The sequence below is a fragment of the Vanacampus margaritifer genome, chromosome 1, assembly GCF_051991255.1.
Source record: "Vanacampus margaritifer isolate UIUO_Vmar chromosome 1, RoL_Vmar_1.0, whole genome shotgun sequence".
NCBI lineage: Eukaryota > Metazoa > Chordata > Actinopteri > Syngnathiformes > Syngnathidae > Vanacampus > Vanacampus margaritifer.
In genome coordinates, this window is record NC_135432.1 from 7,711,499 (window position 1) to 7,735,298 (window position 23,800).

The 23,800-nt window shown below is 41.8% G+C and overlaps 2 protein-coding genes across 3 annotated transcripts in view; one reads left to right on the forward strand and one right to left on the reverse strand.

Moving 5' to 3' along the window:
- Positions 1 to 62: 62 nt before the first annotated feature.
- On the reverse strand, positions 63 to 23,788 carry LOC144060050 (dynein axonemal heavy chain 12-like). Its single transcript, XM_077579186.1, is given in 73 exon segments — positions 63 to 723; positions 848 to 915; positions 1,013 to 1,104; positions 1,192 to 1,329; positions 1,396 to 1,600; positions 1,675 to 1,778; positions 1,971 to 2,159; positions 2,243 to 2,476; positions 2,553 to 2,690; positions 2,779 to 2,919; positions 3,013 to 3,266; positions 3,344 to 3,639; positions 3,748 to 3,906; positions 4,001 to 4,141; positions 4,307 to 4,479; positions 4,566 to 4,758; positions 4,839 to 5,031; positions 5,124 to 5,338; positions 5,521 to 5,666; positions 5,753 to 5,900; positions 5,982 to 6,223; positions 6,305 to 6,445; positions 6,529 to 6,618; positions 6,705 to 6,836; positions 6,915 to 7,091; positions 7,182 to 7,262; positions 7,584 to 7,746; positions 7,816 to 7,949; positions 9,356 to 9,550; positions 10,084 to 10,245; positions 10,338 to 10,530; positions 10,720 to 10,898; positions 10,996 to 11,316; positions 11,409 to 11,664; positions 11,760 to 11,926; positions 12,500 to 12,638; positions 12,729 to 12,880; positions 12,976 to 13,164; positions 13,290 to 13,409; positions 13,512 to 13,700; positions 13,846 to 13,929; positions 14,014 to 14,154; positions 14,229 to 14,412; positions 14,543 to 14,652; positions 14,782 to 14,901; positions 14,992 to 15,237; positions 15,395 to 15,634; positions 15,712 to 15,864; positions 15,956 to 16,128; positions 16,226 to 16,382; positions 16,587 to 16,706; positions 18,115 to 18,261; positions 18,351 to 18,486; positions 18,581 to 18,702; positions 18,789 to 18,983; positions 19,102 to 19,302; positions 19,382 to 19,567; positions 19,656 to 19,893; positions 19,972 to 20,165; positions 20,271 to 20,405; positions 20,488 to 20,613; positions 20,744 to 20,879; positions 20,961 to 21,139; positions 21,221 to 21,312; positions 21,400 to 21,553; positions 21,663 to 21,851; positions 22,001 to 22,196; positions 22,272 to 22,430; positions 22,529 to 22,598; positions 22,683 to 22,872; positions 22,977 to 23,003; positions 23,105 to 23,231; positions 23,778 to 23,788. Coding segments are annotated over 73 exon segments (11,778 nt in total). The 3' UTR covers positions 63 to 532.
- Positions 11,482 to 23,800, forward strand: part of tasorb (transcription activation suppressor b) — a 30,210-nt gene continuing 17,891 nt past the window's right edge. Inside the window, exons 1-2 of one of the 2 annotated variants that reach the window (XM_077568840.1) lie at positions 11,686 to 11,857; positions 21,034 to 21,205. The gene's annotated coding sequence lies outside the window, so the exon portion shown is untranslated. Of the gene's footprint in view, positions 11,858 to 21,033; positions 21,206 to 23,800 lie in introns of both variants that reach the window. The other variant, XM_077568830.1, reaches the window with a different exon arrangement.

Genomic DNA, 23,800 nt, shown 5'->3' on the forward strand with positions numbered 1-23,800 from the left:
TGTGGTCTTAATGGATTGCTCCCCCAACCTTGCTAAGAGCTTAAAAAACACACACACACAAAAAACAGCACTGAACATATACTGAAGTGTTTGTCACTCAAAATTTGCACCATAAATCATTTTTCCACTTTGAAATAAAAGGAAATGCCATTAGTGTGGGTCCTCCCTCCCATCAAAGCAAAAAACAAAAATAAAAATTGTTGTAACATTTTTTAAAAAAACATACAGTAATATTTCAATAGAATGTAGATAATTTAACAGTTTGCTCATCATGATGTCTTCTTTCTAGTGTGCGCGCCTTAGCCACAATGGACAAATATTGTACAGACAGAAACATACGAAGATGACGGTCAAAACAAGCTGTAGTAATATAAGTCATTTCTTGCAGAGGATAAGGTCTGTATACATGTATTACAACATTGTCTGTGTAAAAACATATGTTGCTAAAACCAAAGCCAAATTACTTGCACATACTATATCTTGTCCTTGTCACATGATTGGAACAAATAACCCATATTGGCCTGTAACACTCTCAGTCATCAAGCTGACAGAGTAGCGCCACACCACGCTTGATCCAATGCCGAGGGAGCTTGGCGGTGGGCAACAACATCGGAACGACGAAATTGGTGGAGTGACCCGTTGTAGAGAGGGTGCCCCTCCTCTCGCTGGTCTTGTAGAGAGGAGAAACATAGCGACCGTCAGATTCATCCGGGATGTCTTTTGCTGTACAGTGGGGAAAGAGAATCAACTATGTCAACATGGAGATGAAGTAAAAACACAGAGAAAGGAAAAACAACACAAGGGGTTATGCTGCCAGTGTACCAAAAGCATCTAAATGCATACGTACTGGGTTTTATCCAGATAATGGGCATCGTGTCAAATAGGATTTTGGGATACTGCTCCACTAAAACTCCTCTAATGATAGAAACAACACAATTGGATTTTGAAGGTTACTTTTCTTGGTCAACTTCATGATCATGATCATTATTGTAAAAGACCCTTCTGTGGTCACCTTTCTTTATCCCATCGAGCTCCATCAAGAAACAATCCATTAATGTAGACACCATCTTCTGGGGGCGTGGCTGACTGATCAATTGGTAGAACCTGATGGAAAAATCACAACATCACACATGAAATAGCTAAAATAAGTCTTTATGCTCATGACTGACTGTTGGAAAAGTGTGTGTTGACCTCAAAATCAAAGCCCAACAGGTCAATTGGAACATTGTATTTCCTGGCATAATTCTGCGTAGCTCCCGTTAGGAAGGCCTGGGTGAAAAAGAATCCCGACAGCCAGAACACACTGGGCTTCCCGAAGTCGAACCAATCCTATGGGCACACAGAATTCATGTGAAATGGACAGAACATCCTAATGTCGAGACCGTTGTGACTCACCTGCAAAAACTTGAGCCTTGTGAGAAATTCATTAATGTAGCTGCCCAGGGGCTTGAGGTTCGGGTACGAGCGCTTGGCCCATTGCTCTGGAACCTTGCCCACTGCCAAACTATTTGCAATTCCCTCAAGCTCTGCATCCATCACCACTAAACCCTTGAGGGCCTTTAGCAGGTTCTGAAGACTCACACGGATGGTACTACAAAGCCTGAGAAGCAAAAACAGGTCAGATGAGGTTGTTGACTCCACATCAAATTCTATACAAAGTGTGTTAGTCCATACGTGTTGTAGCGCTCCATTTCCTGGACAAGCACAGTGTTCATACTCTCCTTGTAGAGCACCGGGTACTTATTGAGCGATACTTCGATGTCAAAATTATTTGGAAGCTGATGAGATTAAATAAACACCATTATTACTTATAATATGTATGGCATAGTCTACAACAAGTCAAGTCTACATCCACTCCATTAAAAAATCTAGTTTCATAACAAGATGCGCCTCAACTCAGTCTGTCAGTGGCAAACCAGTACAACACATTGAAATGGACAAATGAAAATATATGATCCGATCCATCATACCTTAGTGAGGATGTCACTGGCTATGTCGTACAATGCATTGTCACTCCCAGAGCTACCCCCTCCCTTAGAGCCTCCTCCCTGGGTGAGAAGCAGCGAATCAAACAACACCTTGGTCTGCTGCAGGTCCTTGGAAATGTCCACGTTTTCGTGCATCCCAAATATTTCTGGGTGCTGGGTGAGTGGAAGCTCCTGGTATGTCACAAAAGGTTTTGTTACGCTGTTGAAAGTCTCATAAACCAACTACTGACGACATTTATGATATAATGTTTTACCCTAATAAATCGAAGATAATCGTCATAGGAAGATTTAGGGGGGGCAACATATTCACCGCTAGGTGAAAAAGGAAACGAAGGTTTATCCACAACATCTCTGTTGTAGAAGTCGGCCAACATGGTGTTCAGGAGACGCCGATCCCAGTTGTCAGTTACGCGTCCACCATAGTTGCACTCTCCGGTCAGGTAAGTTATGGCCTCGAAGGGCACCTCATCGTATTGATTGATAAACAACTATAGAGGAAGACAGAGGACATACATGCCTTAGGATGCATGTGATGGGAGCAATTTTATGAGTGATAATGATTACCTGGAGCTGTCTGATACTTATGTGAAGGTCAGTCTCATTGAAGCCATAAGGAATGTTCCAGCCAAGTGGGCCAAACTTCCTTCTCTCCTGAACAAGTGCATGGAAGAAGCACAGGCCATACAGGAGCTTTTCCCAGACCTAACAGCCAATCCAGTTGAATTGATGTAAGAAATAAACCTGAATATACTCCATTGTGGTCAAATCATATCAGAACCCCCTAACTCACCAGTTCTTTATTTGTGCAGTTATTGAAGAAGTTTTGGTCACAAACAGGATCTGACATGTACGACTGCAGTATGTTTAGTCGCAATCCTGTCGGAGGCTCATTTGTCATTTTCACTCCATTCTGCAGAAGGGTCACTGGAAACTGGTTTCAGAGAGGAGGCAGCTTCAGGGCCCAAACTAGGTAAAGCCAAACTGTTGTACAAATTGGCATACAGATCATCAGGTTGCACTTTACCTTGGGCGAAGGGTAGCTTGTGAGCCAAAGTCGGAAGTCTTCGTGGCATGTTGCAGGAGTAAAGTCTTCGCAGATCTTCTCCAGGGTGGACATCCAGGACACAGCCAGATGGCAGTTCTGCAAACACACCCATGTCCCATTCTGCATGGCGCTGGATATCATTTTGGAAGCAATGGGTCCTTGGCCCTGCCCCAGAGAAATTGACTGGAAATTGTTCCCTCCCATCTCCTTGTCAGTTGCGAACTTCAATAAGCCTGTGAAGCGTTAATGTATCATGAATCTTTGAGTGTCAGCACGACATGACGTTTCAAAAGTCAAGTGCAGAACCTACTAGCCATGGGATCAGCACCAGGAGAAAGCACAAACACTAGTGGGATGGTGGCGTTGGAGTCATTGTAGCTCTTGCTTAGGTCAAAGGGAGGAGGCTGAACAAAATTTTTCCCTATCTTAACTATGACATAATTGGTTACAGCGGGCACAATCTTGTCAGGCCTGAGACAACGGACAATGATCATCTTCTGCAGTTCATTGAGTTTATTATCCCAGGGTGAGGGCAAAGGAACAATGCTAGGTTCTTTGCTGTCAAAAATAGGCTGGAAAAGTTCTGGGGTTGCAATGAAAGCGTCTCTGTGGAATAAACACAATTAATGTGAAACCGTTTCAAAAATGTTGAATAATATTCTTACTCAAAGCCAATAGAACTGAAATAAAAATGAATATGAATCATTTTCTCACTTGACTCCTTTTAGGCCAGGAAGCTCATTGGCTCTACAAATCTCATCCCAGCTCTTATCTTGGAGCCATCTGGGATCAGGATTAGCAAGCGTGTTCTGCAGGCCCACACCTCCCGTCATCAAGAAGAGCAAGTCTGTGTACTCAATCTCATCTTTAGCTCTGATGGAAATGTCAGTATTTGTTTTATTGGTACCAGGCAAAAGAATGAACCAACTGAGTCCGTTCTCATCCCTATAATGTTTGTGACACTCACAGAAGCAGATTGCAGCAGAGGATGAAGGAGAAGAGAAGTTTATCCTTCTCAAACAGAGAGCGACAGACATTGCAGAACAAGTTATAGGTGAAGTAGTCCACCAGGTACATGACCCTCTTTTCCAGAATCTTGGACTTTTTACTAAATAAAAACAGGAGAGGTTTTTCAGTGCAGCACACTCCAATTGCTTGACATGTAAGCATTGTGAAATTTGAGCATCAACTGGCAATAGAAAAAGGCTCATAAGTGTTATCAGTATGATCCTATTGCACTCATTACCGAGTAAAGATTGTGTGCATCACTGACCTGTCTTGGATCGAGTTTATATAGAGGTTGACAAACCAGGTGAGAGAATATTGATACATTGGGTCGATGTTGGTCAGGTCAGCAATGGTGAAGAACAGGACAGACGAGTGCTTGGCAATAGACCTGTAACACTCTCGAGACTCGGCTATCATGATCTCAGTCTCCTCTGCAATCTGGCAAATTCATTGAGACATTGCAGTCAAAGAATAGAATCATCACATCAGTAACAGAGATCGCTTATGTTGAGCCTTGTACTTGCCTTTTGTTTTTTTGTAATTTCATTGGACATGATCTTTGCAGAGTCTAGGACTTGAATGGCACTCTCATCCTCCAGAATATTTCCCTCCGAGGATGAAAGTGTTTCAAGGATCTTGTCCTCAGTTTCCTTTAACTGCCTGTTATTTGCAGCTGACTGTAGGATGAGAGCATTTCTCTCTTCCTCAAGCTCTGGCCTGCAAAGCAAACGAAGAAGAACAAAGCTTGCATAAAAAGACCAAAGATTTGAGTGAATGTTCAGTCAAATATGTCGTACCTTTCCTTGGCAACCACAATCCCCAGCAGCTGGTCCTCTAAGCCCTCTGGGGTGATCATGAAATTGAGCAAAGACACCTTGGTGGCCAGCTCTGGTAGATAATGAGGGTTCCTCAGCTTTGTGGTGATGTAGAAGCGGAATTCTCGGGAGTACTCAATTATGCTCTCCCCCAGTTTTATACATTCCACGCCACCTGGGTGAAACAAGCATGACGACAGTTATCATTTTGACATGAAGTTTTCAATCTCGGGTGGCCTTTTTGCCAGAATGCCCCATTTTTGGCACCTTGTTTGAAGGTTTGTTTGAGGAGAAGAGGTTCCAGAGAAGGGTCCAGTTCTTCTCCTACATTTTCGAGTAGCAAAGGGCTTCCAAACTGAATACAGTTTTCCAAGGTTCTCATGTAGTCATCATCCGTTAATTTGATAATGTGCAGCTTGTTCTCTTTCTCTGAATTTTTCACCCACTTGTTGGCTTGACCTTGAGGGTCAATCATCAGGGGCCTGTAAGAGCATGGCAACATGAGGACAGTCCTGGGACTGAATGAGTAAATGTTTCACAATACCATAAAGGCAGAGAAATTATGTTTGTACTCTTCCTTCCGACTGGCTTTGTAATTGACTGAAGTTAGCGGTGGTGCGGAATGCAGCCATTGAATTGCCTTAGTCTGTGTAAAGCTTCTCACCATCGACGTGAATTACTGGTAATGACACCATTGTCAATCGAGAAAGAGTCAGTAGGAAGGCCGGCGATGTTCCATGCCCTAATCTTAATGGGATCCCCCAGGGTCTTACTGAGAGAGAAGTCGTCTGATGAAGGAATGTTCTTAGACTAGAAATAAAGTAAAATGATGAGAACATACATACATGTTAGAAATCAAAGACTTTGTGTGCCAACAAAGGAATTTGAAGACTTACTTGACACAATTTGATCCACTGGTTGGTGCATTCCTGTCTGAAGTTAGCAGTGAAAGCACCCAGGTAGGCCATGACACCAGCAGAGATAAGGACATCTCCGGTAAGGTTGTCGTATGTGTTCTGCAGATCTTCAGCCGCCTTGGACCATCTGAGGAAAACCATGTTTACTTAATGGCATGCTGTCATAGTTGCAATTCTTCTTATAAAAAAGTGTTGAGCCATTCGTCACCTTGTTTTCTCCCCACCCAGACCACCAATGAGTTTCTCAGCTCTCTCCAACTTCTGTTGACACAAATCCCTCTGGGCTTCTAGCTTGGCTTTTTCCTCTGTCTTCTCCTCAGATATTCTTTGCAGGTCAGCTAAACGGTCCATAACCTCCTTTAGTTGGGCTCTCTTCTCTGATAGTGTGGCCATAGCAGAAGCCAGGGTCGCCTGAGCCTCTGCTTGTTTGGCCTTTTTGGGAGCCACAATCTAAAAAAAACACAAAAGTGAGTATACCCTGGACGCACAAGTTGCATTTCATTTTTATGCGCAAAAGAACCAAAGTCACACCTTCACCACCCTGTCATAGGACTCCATTGCTTTGATCCACTTGCAAAGACCCTCTGCTGCTGAGGAGGCTTTTGCCACCTTAGGAGGGCTGAAGTCAGGATTAGTCATGTAGGTAGCGCGGATTTTTAGCATTGATTCCTCCTGTAACAAAGAAAGTGTAGAAATAACTTGGAAGTTTTCTTCTTAATGCATTGAGAATCATGATTTACAGTGTAGACACTAACAGGAATATTGTCTTTGTCGTATTCTTTAAGATCCCTTAAGAAGTTCATGTCACCTAACAGTTTCTTACTTGGACCCCAGTAGTCCAAAATCTGGGAAATTAAGAAGAAAGTAAAATAAATGCTACGTTCTCTGGCTAATGCTTTTTTTCTTTTGTTCATATTTTAAAAGATCAAACCTTTTTCCCAGACCCAGCAGGATCTAACACCTTATCTGGAGGCAATCCTTTCATTACACATACAGCTGACATCACCAGCTTTACTCCATCAGGAGGGTTCTTCATGGATTTTACAACAGTGATGTCAGCAGGCTGCAATCAAGAAGGAAGGTCTGAGGGTCAATGAAAAGGTCACATGCAAGGCTAATGTTGCCTTAGGGGTGTTCTCACCTTTAAGGTATTCAAAGCTGAGGTTGCTTCCTCCAGGGCAGGGATGGCCTCAGCCAATTCACTATCACACTCATCCTTTAGAGCTTGGGCCTCGGCAGCTTGAATAGCTGTGGCCTCCTCTTCAATACCCACAAGTTTACTCGTTGCTTCCACTTCCACAGACTCCACTGCGATCACCTGCCATCACAGTAAGCTTTGCCAATTTCTGTAGATTTTTCTAGGTTCTAAAATGCAATTTTGATTTGTTACTGCTCTATGTCGCGCTACCTTCATCATTTTTTCATTTTCTATCTGTGCCAATTCCAGTTTGGGCTGCAAGTCAACCAGCTCCAGTTTCATCTCACCAACCTTCAGGGACATAATGTTTAAAAGGGCATATCAAAGAAAAACAACATTATAATAGAATGTATGACAATTTAAGTCGTGTGAGTGCCCTCTCACCCTTAAGACATATATATCGCTTTTGTTATCCGTCTATTTCTGAAAACAAATCTTTAATTGGGTCGCACTAAATTGTGACATCACAATTTAGTTAATTTACATCATTATGTTACTTTTAGCTTGAAGTTTTGGAGAAAACAATACATAATATCTGTATTTAAAAAAAGAAGTTTGAAACCATTACATATTTACAATGGGGATCAAATCAAATTGTAACATACTGTATACCTGAGATTCAGCAAAGGCTAGTTTCTCCAGACCGTTGGTGTATCTCCTCTTTGCCTTCATGACAGCATCTCTTTTCATTGTGAGGAGTTGACTGAATGCTGCCATGAGCTCCAGATAGGATGTAGGTGTAACATAATTATGGCGACCTAGCTCAGAGAGGAATCTGCAAAGGATAGAAAAGTGTAAACAGAAGCTGATACTCAAATTTTTACTTCTGTTTAGTGAGTCACACCTCTCTGAAAGTTGACTGGCAGAGGTGTGAAATGTTTTGCAGATGGGTACAACGTCCGCCGTCTCACTGTCTTTCATCCCCAGCGGCTGCAGGAAAGAGTTTGCTACCCGCTCAAGGGCCTCCTCCGGCCAAGGCTGTCAGGGTGAAGATAAATAAGTTTTTAATACTAGCATAAAACCCTATATTTCTCCAACCAGGAAAAATATACACTACTCACAAAAAGTTAGGGATATTTGGCTTTCAGGTGAAATTTATGGAAAATTTAAAAAGTTGACGCTAGTGATATCATATGATTAAAGTAGGACATTTGAGTACTGTAGAAGGATGCACTGGCGATTTCCTCATCCCAAACAATTCCCTGAAAGAAAAGTTAACAACAATGGTGGGTACACCACAACCATCTCAATAACTCGTCATGTGCCCTTGTGCATCAATTACAGCTTGACGACGTCTCATGCTGTTCACAAGTCGACTCATTGTCTGCTGAGGCGTGGCATCCCACTCTTCTTGAAGGGTAGCCCTCCCTCATGTAATTGAGGTTCTGGGGTGGAGAGTTTCCAGCCTCTACACGACGATTCAGCGGATCCCACAGGTTTCCTATAGGATTCAGGTCTGAAGAAAGTGCAGGCCATTCCATTTGAGGTACACCAGTCTCCAACAGCCGTTCCCTGATGATGCCACCTCGATGAGCTGGAGCATTGTTGTCCATGAAGATGAAATTAGGCCCGTGTTGTTCATGTAAGGGATTAATGATGTTATTCAGGTAGTATGGGCTTGTCACTGTACCATTCACAAATTGTAGGGCAGTTCTGTACCGACTGGATACACCTGCCCACACTGTAACAAAAATTTTGTCCGGTGTCAACAGTGGCTGATGCACAGCGCTCTCTTTTTCGTCTCAAAAATCGTTGGCGGCCATCATTTCTGCTTAACGTGAATCTACTTTCATCAGAGAACAGCACTGAGGCCCACTGGTCCCTCGTCCAGCGGAAATGCTCCCTGGCTCATGCAAGATGATGACGCCTGTGCTTGGTAGTGTGGTCAGGTACCCTTGCAGGTCATCTAGCATGCAGACTACGCTGATGTAAACGCTTTCGAATGGTCTGAAGTGACACTACGGGAGGTGAGAGGCACTTAAAACGTGCCTGGAGTTTAGCGGTCAAAGACGTCCACTTCTACATCTTCCTGTGACTCTTCCAGTCTCTTGGTATCTCTGTTGCAACCTGCTGATGACACTCTGGCCTCTTCTGTCTGATAACGTCCAGTTTGAAACATCACAATGGCAAGGTAATGTTGATCCATTGGTATTTGTCATCTTGGTCTCAAAATGTGAACAGCATGATGAGACGACTGTTTAAACACCAGCTCTAATTGAACCAGGACATTTATTGCTCGATTCAAGGATCAAACGCTCGTTGTGAATTTTGCCGTTAAGCTTCTCGTTGAAATGTGCATTCAAAAGCTTAGAGAAGGTCACATTAAGTTGACCTGAAAAGGTTTGAATGCCAGCAAAAACAAATAATTGATAATTATTTCCTACCTGAAACCAGTTAATGGTGCAGCAGTTTATAAGAGATGGAAACTGGCGCAGACGATTACGAAAGGCGTCACCGATAGGACTAAAAGCCACAACGATGTGCAGGTTTTGCTTGCAACGCGCCACAAAGTAGTTGAACAGAGTTAAAGAGCTCAACTCTACACTCTTATTCTTCGCTTGGGCAATGGGACGCACTGTCTGGAAATGGGAAGACAATGAGATTATATGTAGCGTAATGTGGAACTCCATACTTGTGATGGTCTAACAGGATAAAAATCATTTAGAGTTGAGGGTAAAAAGCACCACCTCACAACACACAGTAATACATACAGTGCCATTATGATTATTATATTATATTAAATTATACATTATGATCTTCCGTACTGATTTATCAATCCAAAACTATGTAAAAAAATATTTGATCATGAGTTAACTGGAAGTCATTAAATAGAAATTTCAAAGGCTTTGTAACTCCAGTAAACCACTGTACCACAGTCAGAGCCTTTGTCCAAAAATCCAAAAAGTTAGCAACAGTAGCGGACCTTCCCAGCAGAGGTTGGACAACCAAAAATACTCCAAGTGTGCAGTGCCAACTCATCCAGGGAGACACAAAAACAAGAACATACAAAGAACTGCATGCCTCACTGGCCTCAGTTAAGGCGAGTGTTCAGGACTTAAATGTAAGAACAAATTGCAAATGCACGTTGTAAGTACTAATTTTCATGTCGTACCTCAATGATATCCTGTTTCTCATCCATGGGAAACATATTAGGCACCTCTCCTGTGTTCAGGACACTGTTTACATCTTCAAGAAAAGCCTCATCTTTGACCTGACTATCAGTGAGCAAAAAAACGATTCTTTGACCCTTCACACCTGCATCCCTGAGCAGCTTCTGTAATGTCATGTTAAAATATGTTACATCACACTCGGAGACCAAATCTCATAACACTTGCGATGTGTGCAGATCACAAGCACAACACTGACCTTGAGGTCATCTCTCCACTCAACCATGCCGTAGCTCTTTGAGATCTCAGGCTGGAAAAGGCTCATCTGGGCAATGAACGTGGCCAAACGAGTGACGGACTGGCGTCCGCTGCCTCCCACTCCTACGAGGAGGGCGTTTCCTCCTGGCTGCTTCAACACGCGGCTTATACGGGACAGGTGCTCCAAAACATAGCTACATCAGACATAATTTCTTTAGCGTAGTGTCCGTGTTAATGCCATTTAGGTATGCATTTATCAAAAGCAAACGTTTTTCTTAAGAAAAAAATGAACATTAATAAACAAAAATGAATGCAGCTATTTTCAATACAATATACTGTATATCCTTGTGTTTAATTGACCGTGTGCTGTAATTTTGATTTACCGGAAGATGACGAGATACATGCGGCTCTTGTTCATCTGGTTGTATTCAACAAGACATGATTCCACCACCTCAGCAAAGCTTTCTACAGAGGGCACCTCGGCATACAAGCGATCCTCAATATCGAGGTCGGGTTGCATGTAGTCGCCAAACAATAGATTCTGCATGTCTTGCTCGACCAACTGACAAAAAACATACCAAATTAAAATTGCTTTCAACCTTACGTCATTTTTAGAAACAAGACAGGTCTGAATCTGAATGTGAATCCACAATCAGAACAGCAAAAAACAAAAACTAACATACTTTAGAACCTTGCCTCAGGTGATCAAACACTTGTTTAAAGGCTTCATTGAAGTGATCTTTGAGGATCTTGGTCATCAGCTGATAGAACCACGCTCGGTCTTTGTCATCCACCAGACGGTCGTAAAAGACACGGAAGACCTCATGGACAAACAGACGAATCATAGTCCGTTTGTTCTCCAGAGATTTGCTCTTCACAAGCAGGCATCCTTGTATAACACGCGAGAAGTCCCGCAGATTAAAAGTGTAATGAGACTTGGCTGGTGTCGGAAGCAAGTTCTCCATGGCTTGCTTGTAGACCTTTGGAAAAACATTAAGAAAACTCAAGTATTGGAAAAACAAGTGCTAGTTGACAGGAATGTGAGTGTATTGGTCATATCCGGAGGACTCACTTCCATGGTTGCTGTCACCGTTTGGCTGCCGATAGTAAAATATTCCGGTGGAAAATCATTGTTTTTTAGATAGAATGCGACCATAATGGAGAAGATGCGAACCATGGTCTCATCACTGAAAGAATTGATGCCAAAAATGTTGAAGTGGCGTAGGAAGCGAGACGTCACAGCATTCCTCCCCCCACCAGGAGGACCCATGGCAGTAATGATCTGGATGTCAACTAATTTGATACCGGACGTATCCTTCAGGTCATACCTGCCAGAAAATCATTGATTACTCAAGCAGTACATTCTGTTTTCTTCTATTCAATGTCCTTCTTTGTTTGGTGTTGAGGTGGCAATGGCTCATACCACTTCCTGTGATCCATAAACTGTCGAAGAAGCTCCACGGGAGGCTGAGCTCCAAACTGTTCCAGTGCCGGCATATTCACATCATCTACGAATATGAGGTATTTCTTTCCCATGGGAGGGCCAAACACACCTTTCCGTCTCTTATCTAATTTGGCCATGATGATGTTCTGCAAAACACAAAGAGTAAAGAATGAGGCCAGTCAAAGTTGCAAGATCATTCATGCCAGACTCGTTGCTGTACCAGCGAGTGAGTCTGGACACAGTCTCCATCAAGCGCATTTCTGAGACGGGGCAAACCTAACCAAACAGACAATGGAAATTCAAGTTAGGCAGCCTTTGTGAGTGGCAACATAAGATGGCCGCCAGTGGCTTCACTTTTCGTGACGGCAAGTAAGCATCATTGTTAGTCCATTCATATATAATCTTGATCTTGACAGTCTTCATTTGGAATAAATGCTTCCAGTGACATCAGCTGCTGGGGTGTTTAATGACTATGTGTTTCTGAACATTTAAAACTGAGTTTAATGCTGAAGGTACCAAACTATCTCCCACGCGCCATTCTGAATGGAATTCCGCCGCCAAAGAGTGGCATTGCTCATGAAGAATACATCACAACAAATAAATTTAATTGCACGGTTTGTTTTGAACAGCAAAGTGGCAGTGGCAATGGCAGCTTTTCCAGATCCACTTCTGTCTTTCAAGAAAGTCGGTGTTGCTTGCCAGGCTAGGTTCCAACTGACCTGTGTTTGGTTGGCAGTGGTGCGGGCTGAAAAATTGATTGAGAGGGGTAAAAAGAGGTCTTTGTCCAGACCGTTCATCAACTTCTCCATTACATACACTGACTTTCCAGTGCCAGTAGGGCCAGCCAACAGCAAAGGCCTGAGCAGAGAAAGCAATGTTAAAACAATTAACACAATTGGACAAATTCCTACACTTCATATATGTCTGTGACAATACAAACATACTCACATTCCATAGGTGATGCAAATGTCCATTAGGAAGGTGTAGCGAACAGAGTCAATGGTCGGAACAATGATGTCCTGAACTTTGGTGTTTTTATCCCCGAGGTTGACATTTTTGATGGCATCGTTCCAGTGAACCCATTTGCCTTTTCCTTTAAACTGAACAAGATATTAGATTAGACTTCACAAGAGTGTTTATACATTTATAAAGATTTAAAAGACAAAAGCTTCCTAATGATGTAATTCAGTGGTACCTCGTAGAAATAGTCATACACCAGGCCTTTCTCATCCACTGGGCACTCCCATTTGCCCACAATATCAGGAACTGGATGATCTGCTAATTTTCCAGCTTCTATATCCCTGATGAACTCACTAAACATATCTTTGCTGTTTGAATCACAACTGCCACCCACAGACCAAACCAAGGAGAAGGAAAAGGCTGCCTACAATATTAAATTAGACAACCAGTGCAAATGTCAAAAGAAATATATGTCGAGCAAATATGCCCTTCATGACATTTTTAGTCAAGTTTCTAACCAATATTATGACAAAACATAAATATTTATACCATGATCCAAGTGCGAATAGTTTTATCACTTGTCTCCGTTTCGAGTGGTTGCGTTAGCAGCATCTCAAAAAGTCTACACAAGGACACAGAATTGTTCCAGTTGGTTGTGGGCACAACTTCCTGTCAAGAAAAAGTAATTACATGATAACATTCCTGTTTGTTCTAAATTGGTGAAAACTGCTTTGGTCTTTGCATCTTGGTTAGTCCATGCATAATACTTACTCTACAGTGTTTACGCACTATCCTGAAGGCAGGTGGCACCAGCCAGTGAAATAGTTCTAGCAGCAGATTGCTATGGTCAGGATTTTGCAAAACCTCAGGAAGTGTGTTCATCCAGGAGAGAACTAAAGGCTCCCAGCCCAATTGAGATGGTTCCATGTAGATCATACCACATCGACTGACTGTGGCAGGCTGCCATAGGAAAGACATTTTCGAAGCTCGCCATCATTACATAAGACTTGGCATTGAGTGCTAGATCCCATTGGATAGTTCGTTATAGCAACATTATATAGCGGAACACTTTTGTAAGTCACTCATTTTGTCACTCCAAACTTACAGAAGCCTGTGAGAGATCCATGCATTCAAAGATTAGACTCATCTGATTGGACATTTGAATAATTTCTCCACTCATCAGGCACAACTGTGACGTGAATACAAACAACAGCGATGGAGTAATAAATCACAATATAAAACACATGTATTATGTATACAGTACTGTATGTACCTTTTTGTTGTCATCCAGCACAGTATTCATACTTTCAATCCACAACGTATCTATGGGACCATCAAACACTACCCATTTACGGTCTGGTGTTTCAGCTGATGCATATTCACGAAACGTGTTGGCCACAATACCATCTGTCCACTAAGGCAAAGAAAAAAAGACAATAAGATCTATAAGATAATTTGGGCTTTAAAAACATGGATCCAAGGTCCCACCTCATGAGAAACAAGATCAAACTGTCCAAAGAGCTGTCCCATGGTGATCGCCTTTGGGTTCAATGTCCTGAAGATCACCTTTTCTTCCTCTCCGTAGCCTTTTTCATTCATCACAATCAGTGTGTCAGCAAGAACATGGAGCACTTTGGTCTTCCCCGAAAATGACTCTCCCACCAGCATGAACCTGAAGCATAAAGGTTGTAACTTGCAATTTCTTGTTGACCCAATTCATGGGAAATGCAGTCCTTTCTCGGACAAAATATGTAACAAAACACATACAAGTGAAGTAATCTGGAATTTGAAAAGTTGCATACCCATGCCGGACTATCATCATCTCATATGTCTGGATCATCTTTTCTATGAAGATCTGTGTTGACTGTACATTGTGCTTTTCGCAGCACTGGAGTGCAATTTCCAAAAATAACTGCCAAAGATATGATTTCATGTAATATACAGCACATACTATATACAGTACACTGTACCATCTAGCGTGAATCTGCATGCATGTAGAGATTTGAAGAAATAGGTTAAGTATGACAGTGGCATAACTTACCTCATAATCAGCCTCAGGAAGGGAGATGCCAGGGAACAAATCGCTGGTGATTCCATTGAACAGTGGAATATCATGCGAAAGAAACTTAGGCTCGTTAACATCTTTTATAGATCTCAGAAGCTAAACGTTAACACAGAAAAATGTAATTAATTAAATAGAACAAAGGTGTTTAGACAAAATAGAAACCGATGGTTGTCTAAATCTCAGTACCAGTATGTCCTCATTTTCATCTGGATACTTGAGTTTGAGGTTTCCTGCAGCCACAAGTACAGCTTTGACAGCCCTCATGCCATAATCGTAATGGAACTGGGAGGAAAGCTGCTCTGAACACAGCCTGTAAGTCATTGCAATCTTGACTGACAAAGGCTTGGCATTGAGGAATCCATATGAATAGAGAGAGATCTCTGCTATCAGAGCATAGTTGGGGACCATCATGGTTACTGTTCGAAACAACACCTGAGAAACATAAAAGAACACCACCATGTTGAGATAAATAGAAAAACGCAAGTTGTGATCAAATTACGTTGCTTTATTTCACAGTTACGTGATACTAAGTCCAAATACACATTGTGAAAAAAAAGCCAAAGTGTATTAATTGATTAAGTGAGAAGACCTTCAAGTTATCAGGGAGTTCAGAGCGGCCTGCGTAACCAGGATTCATTGTGATGGACACAAAGCAGTTGGGGTTAAGTTTGAGCATGGTTCCTTCAAAGTCAAAGTACTCCAAGTCCATCTCAATAGCCCTCTGGATGCAGAGGACTTGCTGGGCCACTACGGACAAGACCTCAAGCTCAATACGATTGAATTCATCAAAGCAAGCCCACGCTCCAGAAGAAGCCAATCCTTTGAAAAACTGAGAAAATGCAGAAGAACACAAAGAGCTTTGTTAGAAGTAGAAATCATGAATCGGATATGACATTTGTCTGTTACTTTGCCCATAGCAAGATAATCCAGTCCATCAGAACAGTTGAAGACCACACATTGCACAGCTAATGCTTTAGCTAGATCCTTGGTGGTTTCTGTCTTTCCGGTTCCAGCTGGACCCTCGGGTGCCCCACCCAAATGAAGGTAAAACGCACCAATCTGTAAAAGCATTAACATTATTCCATACCGAAATAGAAACACTGAGTAAAAAATTGACAGATACCAATGTCAATCAGTGTGTTATTTATACCAGAGTTCTGTAGCATCTGTCAGTCAGTGGGGTGATGACCAGACGGAAAGAGTTCCCCAGGTACTCATAGGCATACTTGACATCACAGTTAATAATGCGAACTCGAACATTGTTGTTGTTCCAGTAATAACGAAGCTGGGCTAGCCATCGGAAATCGTTTTCATTTGCTACACCTGTAAAAAAAATAATTCACTTGTATCTTATTCCCAAAGAGAAGTTGATAAAACAGAGAAACAACATAGTGAAGTGGTCCTTTGTGCCATGAGGTACCGTGCTCAATTAGCTCCATAACCACATCTCTGGCATGGACATCAATTGTCACCAGTGCTCCTAAAGTAATCCGTGTTTGCTTCGGTAGTTTCCCCCTCACCAGCCCCACAATGTTGGTTAGTTGTATCTGGAGTTGCTGGTAGTAGTCTTTCACACCCTGTTGAGGCCATCAAAGACACGATTATCATTTTCATTGGAGTTTTCTTTTATTAAGAAGGTGTCATGTCATATAAGATGAAAATGGTTATTTAAAGGCAGGTTGGCGACACATAACTCTTTAATAAACATTTTGATATTAAACAGTGCGCTCATTCATTTTCAGTATTCTTTACGGTAATTAAAAAGAATGACTAAACCTTACTTCGAGCCCTCCCCTGATGGCTTCATGCACTTCCAAGGTCCAGAACATTTGCGAGGTACATATCACCACCTGCCCAGGCCACTCCTTCACCCACTGGTTTCGAGGGGTTTCAGCATAGGCCTGTTGAAACAACCATTATACTTGATACCAACAGTATCTACGCTAGACAAAATATGGACGAATACGTGCAATATGAATTCACATGTACTTTGTAACAGAACGCAAGGTGTTCCACAGAATTCAATTCTGGGGCCTCTGTTGTTTTCATTGTATCTGCTGACTCTGGGTTCCTTCTTAAGAAAACAACGGTGTTTTTTCTAAAAGTGCTCTCCAAATATAGAGTTGAGCAATTCTAGTCCAGTACAACTAGCTACCTAGCAAAACTAAATTAACATTTCCTTAAACTGCATTGAGATGGGGAATACTAAACACAATGCTTTCTCAATTCAAGGTGAAGATAACCAGATTTGATGAAAAGACTACACCCGGAAATGGATTGGTTAAAAAAACTACCAATCTAGTAGGTTAAGCTCATATTGGCTCGATTAACCAATAGATTGGTCAGACATAGACTATTCCGGGTAGTTACGGGCATACCAATTTTATTGGTTAGCCAAGCAACCAAAGAAATTGGTTACAATAGAAAGTAAATCTAGATAGATCAATTGGAAATATATTCATTGGATCAATTTATTGTATTCTAAATGCATTCATTAACTATTATTTTATTACATATAGTGTTTAAAAATGGAAATGTGTGTCTAGATAGATCACTAGGTGTGACCAGTTCACACCTACCAGTGGTAGAGTGTCTCCCCAGAGACAGGAAGGTTGTGGGTTCAATCCCTGGCTGGGTCATACCAAAGACTATAAAAACGGGACCCATTTGCCTCCCTGCTTGACACTCAGCATTATGAGTTGGAATTGACGGGTTAGATCACCAAATGATTCCCAAGTGTGGCCCCTGCTGCTGCTCAGCGCTCCCTCAGGGGATGGGTCAGTGGTACTTTTTGGTCACGGGATTCCCGAAAAAATGTCAGCCTCGAACACAGATTAACCAAAATCTTGGTCAGAATGACCAATTTGTATCGGTTGGCTCAATCACTAATATATATTGGTTGAGAACACCCACCATTCTAGAGTGGTTGTTTAAAAAAAAAAAGGATCTGTCGGACACATAAATACCAGCTAGATTGGTAAATTTGACCAAGCTGTTTTTAGGGTGTACTCTCCCTGTCCCTTTTGTTCACCAGTAAACCCTATACCTATGTCTTGAATTTGAAAAGATTATTTTCAAAAGAATAATTAGATTTTTTAACAAAAAGGTTTTGGTGAATGCGCATAGGGAACTGGTGGGGTTCAGTACCTCCAACAAGGTTAAGAACCATTGGTTTAATTCTATTCATGAAAAATAGGAGCCGAAAACAAACGTGTTGGGTTTATACTTTAGTGGAGCAAATGTTCATGCACACAGTGGACTTGCATAAAAAAAACTTACACACGTTCTAAAGTATTTCAGTTATCTCACCGATCGAGAGCGATCCACTACATCTCTGACACTGCGAATCATCAAGTCCTCCACTTGTACCAACCACTTCTCTACCGCTCCTTGGGCCTCAGATGTGGAAATGAGTTGGATTAGGGCAACACGCTCCCCTTCACTGCTGTACATGGCCTGTGTTAAAAAGAAAAACAGTCAGCATCTGAAGTGTACCAACCAAATCTGCTGCTGCCATGCAGCAAGTGCACTGTTTGAATCCCTACCTGGATATCGAGATTTGGTAGAAAGTCTAGCTTAGCAATACCCTCAAAGCACTTCCTCAAGTGGGGCTGTACACGCAGTGGATCCTTGGTCTCAGAAAGAATTTCCAGCATTTCATCATTGGACAAAAAGAAGAACCTGGGTGACATGCAGCAATTCAACAGTTATCAACACTTGGCATTGATATCTGGCATGGGCAGGGTTGATAGAAAAATGATATTGCTCTGTGCACCTTGGGAAAAAGAGACGTTTTTTCTCCAGATAATCATTCAGCCCTTTCATGATGACATCCAGGTGGTCGTTGGACTCTATTAGTTTCTCTAGTAGACCAGGCATTGAGGTTGCCTCCAGAAGCTGGTAGAAGGCAATTCCATGATTATTGTCATCCACAGACCACAAGATATTGACAGAATACAGCGATATCACATGTAAAAGGCTACCTTTGAGTCCTTAACACAGTGCCTCATGACTTCCTTCCAGTTTTTGTCAACAATTTGGAAGAGTCGTCCTTCTTCTGGAATTTGCTGCATGATGTCAGCAGAGCAAAATATGGGCTCAAGGTAAAGCCATTGTGCCTGCACCTTCAGCCACTCATCAATGGTTTCCTGGATGCGAAGAAGAGTCTCCTCCCAAACCTAATCAACCAAACAGATCAATATCTTCTGAGAAAAGACGTACACAATATCGCCTTGAGCCAAATAAATCATTGTACATCTAGTCATCATCATCTGCTCATGCAACCCTAAAACGAACCCGTATCTCGTTTTCAAGGGGCTTTATGAACGGTGAGTTCCTCATTGTCTGAGTTTTCACAATCTGGTCATCAAGCAATGCCTGAATTTCATCCAAAGAAGTCAGGATGGACACACCAGTGTCTCTGTAAGGCTGATGCTGGAGAGAAACAACATCCCAAACAGTAACCATGTTTTTCATGGCTTTCTCCATGGAAAACTCCTGTAACATGCAAATAAGAGGATATATATATTTAGTAAAGCGTTACTTTTCCTTTTGAAATCCTAACAGGAGCACTTACTTTACTGGCAGCAGCACTAATTGATTCAAACTGGTCCAGGTATGGATTTAAGTTTTGTTTGAGAACTTTGCGTAGTGTTGTACCAGCGTCAGGAGTGAGGTCATACCCAACGATGTCTGACATCTGCGTCCAGTGGCGATCCCTGATGCCCGGATTACACAGGACAGTCAGTAAAGGAGTATGTTCCTGTCAACAAAAACACAATGGTATATTCGAGTTAGAAAAAATGACCATGGGATCTGAGTGCATCACTTTTAGAGCTGATGTTGCCTACCCTGAAATCTTTGACCTGTTCGAGTACAGTGGAGCACAAGACAATTGTAGGACTCTCCACTTCTTCTTCACCACGTCGTCGTCTGGTTGATCCTCCTGTTATCTTTTTGGTAGCCTGTTCAGTCTTGCTCTTTTTCTGCTGAAAATATTTTAGCGTCTTGAAAATATCCCTGAAGAACTCATCCACTTTCACTTCCATTCCTTCACCATCGAGTTCCAGGAAAGAACCATCCATCCAACTGTTCACAGAGAAGATATTAGAAAGCTTTGATGGAATATTTGATCTTATCACAAAATGGAGAGAACTGAAATCAAACCTGCTATGTGAGCGCTGCCACCTCAGTATAAATGAAAACAATTTTTGATATGGCTCAATACTCTGTCTAATGATCTCAACTTCTGGGTAAAACGACTGGTCCCATTCATGAAAGGTTTCATCTTTGTGGATGTCTTCAATTGCCTCCTCAGCCTCCTGAAGAAGCGTCTGAACTATTTTGATATCTGCCATATACTGTACAAAAGAGAAATAAAAGTTTTTAGATTTCAAGTACAGTGGGTGAGAAGATCCAGTAACTGTTGTTATAGTTCTTTTTAGAGTACAAATGATTCACTGTACCTGCTGCATCATATCAAGCTCAGAGCAGTGAGGGAACTCGTCAACCCTTCGTTGCAGCTTGACCAGATGGACCGTGACCCTTTCTCTTTTAGCAAGCATCTCCTTCTCCCCTTTACTCTTGGCCTCCAGGAAAACCTAAAAACATATATATATCCATACCATGAGCATACTTGAAAAGAAAACTATCTTCAAACACGTTGACAGACAGGAGCATTACCTCATCGCTGAGTTCAAACACCTCAAGGATTTTCAATGGCCACTTAAAGACAATTGAATTTAGTTCGAGGTCTTCTGGTTCAAAAATGTGGACATCTAGAAGATAGCTCAGTCTGATGTAGGCTTTCTGCCATATTGTAGGAGCAAAAACATTAGGAGATTGAAATGAGTAATGGTGCTTTTGTGATCATAAAAACAATTACAGTACACACGTGCAACAACAACATGCAAGAAATAAGTACGTCTGTAAATGGTACCTTTATCCTTTCATGAAGAAGCGCAATTCCCTTTGACTTGGTCACTTCAATGTATGCAATCATTTGTGCCATTTCATCGGTAGTCACGGGCACATTCAAAGCAGTTTCTTGGATGGTTTCAAAATCCGAGATGATCCTTTCAACAAAAACAAAACAATTCCATGCAGTAAAAGAGCACTGTTCACCATGGACACATTTCAATAAGAATGAGACTCACTGTAAATTTTGCTGAGTGTGTTTATCTTTCATGTTGCTTATAAGTATTTCAGCACATGTTTTTGCTTTTTTAGACAGTCCTTGGTTCAGATCCTCACAATACAATTCCACCATTGGAAAGTGAACCTTTGCTGGGAGGTTGCCAAGCTTCCTTGACAAGTCACGAAACTCTTCCACTTGCTGGAAAGCACGGTCAGATCGCACACCGACATTCATCAGCAAGCAGTGGTCCGGTACACTTGCCAGGTTGTGTATTCTCACCTCAATATATTCAGCAAATGAGTGAGTTTGTCCCACAAAGGTCTCAACTCGTGTCTGAGCAGTTCCATCGACTAACCAGTCATAGTTGTCAACTACAAAATAATATAGTATGTTAGAAAAGCACGGACTAAAAATAATTAGGTGGCTGATGAAATGATTTGAAATTGTGTTTCCATCACCGTAATTCTGAAAGTATCGATCGGGTTCTTCTAGATGCTTGCGCACGGTTGCCGATACAGTGAAATGAGCCCAAGCAAGCGTGTGATCAGGGGCCTTGGCATCCACAAACACAGATGTGGATTCTGCCAGCCATGACTGAACCGTCTGCACTTTCTATGGATCGAAAGCGTCTCTAAATAAATACACTTCAATATGCAGATTGGGGCGCGGGGGGGGGGGGGGGGGGATTTGGCACAAAACGATCTGTTACACGTGAGCTCACCTGCAGAGTATTTGTAATGCCGTTAAGAATTTCAAAAACATCTGCTTCAAGTTCCAGTAAGGTGGGGTATATTCCCATCTGTTCATCATGAAATGTCAGGGTCATATGAAAGATGGGTAAGAAGTGGTAGTTGTCCGGATGGAACGGGAAGACAAACCCCTCCACGCTCCTCTGAAGCAGAGCTTTCAGCTGGGAATTAATCGGAAAAGACAAATCAAATGGAAACTCGTCATGAAGGAGAAAACGACCGTGTCAATGAATCAAATGAAAATGTAAGGCTGAAGACAAAAATAACTCAAAAGAGCAATGTTGGATTATGGACGACGGCAGAACTCCACCTGATTGGAGATGAGGGTGCAGGCGCAGTCAAAGAAGGACTCCATGACATCTTCTTTAACTGAACCCAGTGTTTTTGGACTTGTTAATAAATTGATGACTTTGGGGAACCAGGTATTCATGATTTGTTCCTCTGCTGTCTCACATTCTACAGCCAGGTCTTTATGCAACTCCTTGCCATCAACGGGTCCCAAAGCCCTGCACAGCAATAATGTCCAACTTTGTCCAACAGCACGAGTACTTGCTTATTTGACGTTCTTTGCATTTACATACCGATATCCTCTAAGATCCACCAAGGCCATTGAAGAAAAGGTGGCCTGTCCAATTTCAAGAATAATTTGCATGATGGGATGCAAAATGTGCAAATTTACCCTCATCAGCTTCCGGTTTGCGATAAAGCTCTCACGTCGTGATTTGGAAAATTCAAGAATACTACAAAAGAAAATCAATTTTACAAAGGCCGCATAAAAACTCAGTTGATGACTGTTTATTCATTGAGGACAAATCGTATGCGGCCAGAAAACACTCACTCAGGTGGAAGAGACGTCTGTTTTTCCGGAAGAGGTTCTTCACATTGTGGCTCCTTCAGGAATGTGTCCACTTAAATGAACGCATGTAGTGTTTTCAGAAAGTGTAGGAGTACAGCACACACACACACACACACACACTGCTAATTGTCAATACCTGTATGTTTGATGATAACATCGTGGAAGTTGTCGCTGACTTCTGTAAGGAGCTGATTTAGGAGTTTGTTTTTCTGAGGGCTGTCTTTAAGTTGAGGGGGGATTGAACCGTCGATGGTGTCCAACCACTCCTGCGGGATGGGAATGACTGGGCGGCTTTCTATGCACTGCCTCAAGAATATGTAGTTCATCTGCACACAAAGAAATAGGTAAATCGTTTTTTTTTTTTTTTTAAATGAATGCATGAATGCATAATACACCACAACTAGAATTCTCTTTCAAAAAGTCAACTCACTCTGTGCTTCCGAGCCTCACTTTGCATCTGTAAGGCAAATGTTGAAACATAACACGTTATATTGCTTTAATATATAGAATGATTTGTGACAGTTGTGTGAACATTGGTTTGTTGAAATATTGCCTTACACTTGGAGGGAATTGAGGCTCTGGTGATGGACTGCGCACAACTCGGCCCCCCTCTTTGTTCTGTTTGTAAGCTTCCACTGCTTGGGACGCAGCCATAGAGCTGGCACTTTGCAGGAAGCCAATTGGCCTGCAATTTGAGTGACAGTCTTTGTGTAAGCCAAGCTAGGATTGCTTTAGATATGACTGAATAGTGATGATTGAGCTGAAAACATACATTGGTAAATGGAGTCGCTGTTGTTGCACTTTCCTCCATCGTCGCTCCATAATTTTATTGTGAGATGTCGGCTTCTGCTTATTGACATGGATACATTTACATTGTTGTAATCTAAGTGAAAGTCATGAAAAAAGTGTACTTTGCACTTTACGACTATGTTTTACCTCACAATAATAAACATATAAGCCTAATCGACTTATTATACAGTATTACAATAACTGGCCTGTACTCATAAACTATTACACTTGTTCTTAACATTTAATGCCTCCACACTTGCACAATACATAAATAGTATACTGTACTTTTTAATTTAAATTTACTAATATAAAGTGAAAACTGTGAAAAGTGTTCCCAGTATAGTATATAACAAGTATGCTACAGTAGGCTGCATTAATATGATATGTACAACAAAAAAATTTTCTTCAAACTAATGACGTTATAAATTTAAAATAAACTCACCACTCGTTCATCCTCTTCCGTTT